The sequence below is a fragment of the Bison bison genome, unplaced genomic scaffold (assembly GCF_000754665.1).
Source record: "Bison bison bison isolate TAMUID 2011002044 unplaced genomic scaffold, Bison_UMD1.0 scf7180017845697, whole genome shotgun sequence".
NCBI lineage: Eukaryota > Metazoa > Chordata > Mammalia > Artiodactyla > Bovidae > Bison > Bison bison.
In genome coordinates, this window is record NW_011476270.1 from 12724 (window position 1) to 16753 (window position 4030).

The 4030-nt window shown below is 64.1% G+C and overlaps 1 protein-coding gene across 1 annotated transcript; it reads right to left on the reverse strand.

Annotated features, from left to right (window-relative positions):
• Positions 1 to 419: 419 nt before the first annotated feature.
• Positions 420 to 4028, reverse strand: LOC104986249 (homeobox protein HMX1-like; the record flags this gene model as incomplete). The annotated part of the gene is given in 4 exon segments (XM_010836727.1): positions 420 to 676; positions 679 to 889; positions 892 to 1067; positions 3926 to 4028. Coding segments are annotated over 4 exon segments (747 nt in total), but the record flags the coding sequence as incomplete, so codon positions are not given.
• Positions 4029 to 4030: the final 2 nt, after the last annotated feature.

A 4030-nucleotide genomic window follows, 5' to 3' on the forward strand; every position in this document is an offset into this window, starting at 1 on the left:
CACAAAGCATCTTGGGCAGCCTGGATTTGCTGTGGACTGCGCCCAGCTGCTGGCTCCGGAGGGGTGCGAGCTGGGTTTGCTCAGAGGTTGAGGCCTGTCCCCGGGAGGGGAGGACCCTGGGCTGCAGGGCCGACTGTCTGTGATGCTGTGTTCCCGGCGGGGACCCAGCCTAGCGACTGTCTGTGGAGCCACAATCACCTGCGTCTCTGTTACATTCTGGCCGATCCTCCGACAGGCGTAGGCACGGCCCTCGAGGCAGCAGCCTGCGCTCCGGAGGCGCAGTGGGTCCACCGGAGCGCCCCCTAACCCCGGATCGACCGAAGGCCTCCAGGCTCCACCGCCGCCGCCACGCCCCCGGGGGGCGCGTCCGCACAAGTCCCGATTGGCCTCGAGGCGTGGGCCCGGCAGGTCGGGGATGCTCACACCAGGCCTGGCATCTGCGCCCGCAGGAAGGGCGCGGAGGCGGCAGCCGGGAAGGCGGCCAGCGGGTAGGCGAGGGCCCCGGAGAAGCCGAGCAACGGCGGGGGCGGCGCGGGCGCGGCGGGGGCCAGCGGGAAGGGCAGCGCGGCTGCGGCGGCGGCCCCGGCGGCGGGGGGGCTTTCGTGGTACAGCACCGGCACGCGGACCAGGCGCTGCGTGCCCGGCGGGGACAGGCTGGCCGCCTCCAGCTCGGCGCCAGCTGCCGCTTCCACTTGTTGCGGCGGTTCTGGAACCAGATCTTGACCTGCGTCTCGGTGAGCTGCAGGGACGCGGCCAGGCCGGCGCGCTCGGCGCTGCTCAGGTAGCGCTTCAGGTCGAAGGTGGACTCGAGCTGGAAGACCTGGCTGCGCGAAAAGACGGTGCGCGTCTTCTTCTTGCGGCCGCCGCCCCCGCCGCGGGCCTCCCCGGCGCCGCCGTCGCCACGGGGGCCTCGGCCAGCTCCGCCGCCTCCTCCGCGCCGGCCGCCGGTCCGCGCGCCGCCAGATCCGCCGCCTCTCGCTGCACCGCTCGCGGCCCGGAGCCCCTCGGCCAGGCGCCCTCTGCGCGGCCCATCTCCTCGCCCGTCTCCGGTGAGTCCCGGTCGCTGGCTGCAGGGGGGAAAGAGGAGGAACACGGTTGGTTCTGGAGGCTCATCCCCTCCGCGAACCTGTCGCTGAAGCCAGCTGCTCCCCGCACCCCGTGAGGTCTACCACGACCACAGCAAGGAAACAGTCCCCAGACAGCTCCGCCGATGGCGGCGGGTCGTTTTCCACCACGCTCGGTAGATCTCACCCCGCGCTGGTCCGAGAGAGGCCGGGCATCCAGAGGTGAACTTGAAGACCTGAGCTAAGCTCCAAACCAACACGCTGGGAACACTCTGCGGGCGCATCCACAGAGAGAGGAAAAAACGGAAGAAAAGAAACACCAAAACACAAACAGAAACACACGAAAAAGACTGGCTCCCATAACCACTGGCTTCGAATCGAAACAACACTCAACAGCCCCAGAGGCTCACCTCACAGAGGAAAGAAAGGTCCTTCTGAGAAATATACACCCGCAAAACCAGCACAGAGACCACCTCACCCCCGGCACTCAGCCCTCCGCCAAGACCCCCAGACCCAGAAATAAAGACTTGCCACGATCCCTCCCCACTCACTCCTAGGAGAAGATGCAGAATTTCCGTTTGCATAGAAACATTCCCATTGATGGAGAATAAGCGAATGCAGATGACCGGCCAACAAAACTCCTCCCTGGTGACACGGGTGGCCTGTTCACCCTCGTTTTCTGTGCCCCTAATCCAGATGTCCACAGAGGTGTGCTCTCTCTGCCCACAGTCAGCTCGGAGGGCGCACAGACAAGTGCAGCTCTGGCTGTGTAGAAACACTCGGCTCCCTCACGCCACCCCAAGCCCATGAGGCCCTGATTGAATCTGAGGGTGTGGGGTGCAGAAGCCCACAGAACCCCCCCACCCCAGCTCACGCTGCAAGAACCAAGCTCCACCCTGTCTCCCAGAGGTGAATCAATGCCTTGCCCCCCACCCCCAGGGCTGGCAAAGGATGATGGCTTCAGGTGAGAGAGCCTGCCCAGGACTCAGATGCTGGTCCAGACTCCAAGCTCAGTGTGAAAGGGGGCAGCCGCCTGACTTCCGGGCTTGCGATACCAACTCAGGCCAGCGTCCCTTCTGCCTTGGGCTGAGCCTTCTGCGTGCACAGAGGCCCCAGGTTGGTATTCCTGCAGTCGAGTCTGGCCAGGCCGGCCCACCAAAAGCAGCGGTGTGCCCGCAGTGTAGGCGCTTAGCAAACACTGGTGAGCCGGTGTGAGCAGCTTGGTGCATACGCCCCACGCCCAGCAGCCGCGCAGGTGTGCTGTGTCCCTGCCGGTGCCGCTGCCGGTGGTGTGAGCCCTCACTATGTCTAAAGAGGGGTCAGGTTCCAGGCTGGCATGTGCACCCCTGATATGGGGGGTCCCCAGATTCAGAGGCCCTTGTATTGCCACAGGAAGCCAAGCCGGGCCTGCCAGCTCTGGTACAAAACAGGGACCCCCAACCCGCATTATACGAACTAGGAAGGACCATGTCTCTGGGGGCTGCTGGTGGGGCTGGGGCTTGGGTTGGGGCAAAACTCCAGGGGCAGGAGGGGAACACATTTCACCCTGTGAGACCCTTTCAGAAACAGCCCCCCAGAAGGGCACTACATTTGATCACTCAATTTCAGGGCAAATAACCAAACAGGCCTGCTGAAGCTTCCTGGAAGCGAAATGAAGAGGGTAGGGGGTCCCGGACCTTCTGGGCATAGGTTCTGAGAGGTGGGTCCCTTTGCAAAGTGCTCACTCCTACACCAAGGAGGGGGTTATCCAAGAGGTGACAGGGGTCTAACCACCTACCCCCACCCACAGCACTCTTTCTGTGCTAACTTTTGCTAGGAGCTGAAAGCACTTCAGAGCAGGAGCCCGAGTCCTCTGCTGGCCTCGCAGGATGCACTTTGGCGTGCAGGGGGCAGGGGCTGGCAAAGCCCAGGGCTGAGGTTAGCCGAGCTTCCTAGTCCTGCTTCTGGGGGTCCTCCTCCAAAGGGCAGGGCCCCAAGGGAGGCAGCCACCCTGGGGAGGGGGAGAGCAGAACGCACCTCCAGAATGCCGGGGCAAGAGGGGTGAGTGGGTTCTGGGGCTGAAATCCACCACCCCCAGCCTCAGAGCTCTCAGCAGGGAACAAAGGCAAGGGAGGGGGAGGGGCAGAGAAAGGAGAGAGGGGGTTGGTTCGGAACACAGCCTCCTTGCCTGGCACAGCCATGGCCAAGGGGCCGCGGAGACCCAACAGGGAGATCTAGGCCCCTGCCCCAGGCCTGGTCTTCAGCTGGCAGAGGAGACAGGGCTTTGCGGACACAGCTTCTGTGGAAGACTACCGCCCCCAACCCCGCGCTCCAGAGCAGGGGCTCCCCCCACGCCATGCCCCCTTCATTTTGCTGAGTTTGACTCTGCCGTGTCTTCCGCCCTTTATCTTTGCTCTGTCTCCCCATCACGTACAGCTTTCTTTTCGGTCTGCTATTTTTCTTCTTCTCTCTCCCGCTTCTCCTTCCTCCTCTCCCAACGCCTTTCTTCCGCTCTTCCCTCTTTGCTTCTGCCTCTCCCCACCGTGTCCCCTCACGTGTCCTCTTGTTCTCGGTTCTATTTCACCCTCCCTTTCTTTCCTCTTCTTTGCTGCTGTCCCCTATCCCCAGATTGCTCTCCCAAGGCTCTGGGCCAAACCCAGACCCTGCCAAAGCTTCTCCCTGCGTGGGGGACCTTACCCTGCAGAATGAGCCTCCACATCTGCTCACCCAGGGGCTCTCCACACGCGCCCGTAGAGCCCACCACAGACACAGGAGGAGGGCGGCCCAGAAAGGCCGCCAACGAACCCAAAGTCCCGGAGCAAATGCGATGGGAAGAAGCCGGGCCCCACCACCCGGGCCACCCCTCCCCACGCCCCACTCACTGTCAGGGCTGAGGCCGCCTCCGTAGCCTCCGTGAGACCGCGAGTACCAGCGCGCGGCGCCGCCGCAGCCCAGCGCGTACGGTGGCCCGGGACCCGGGGGCGGCC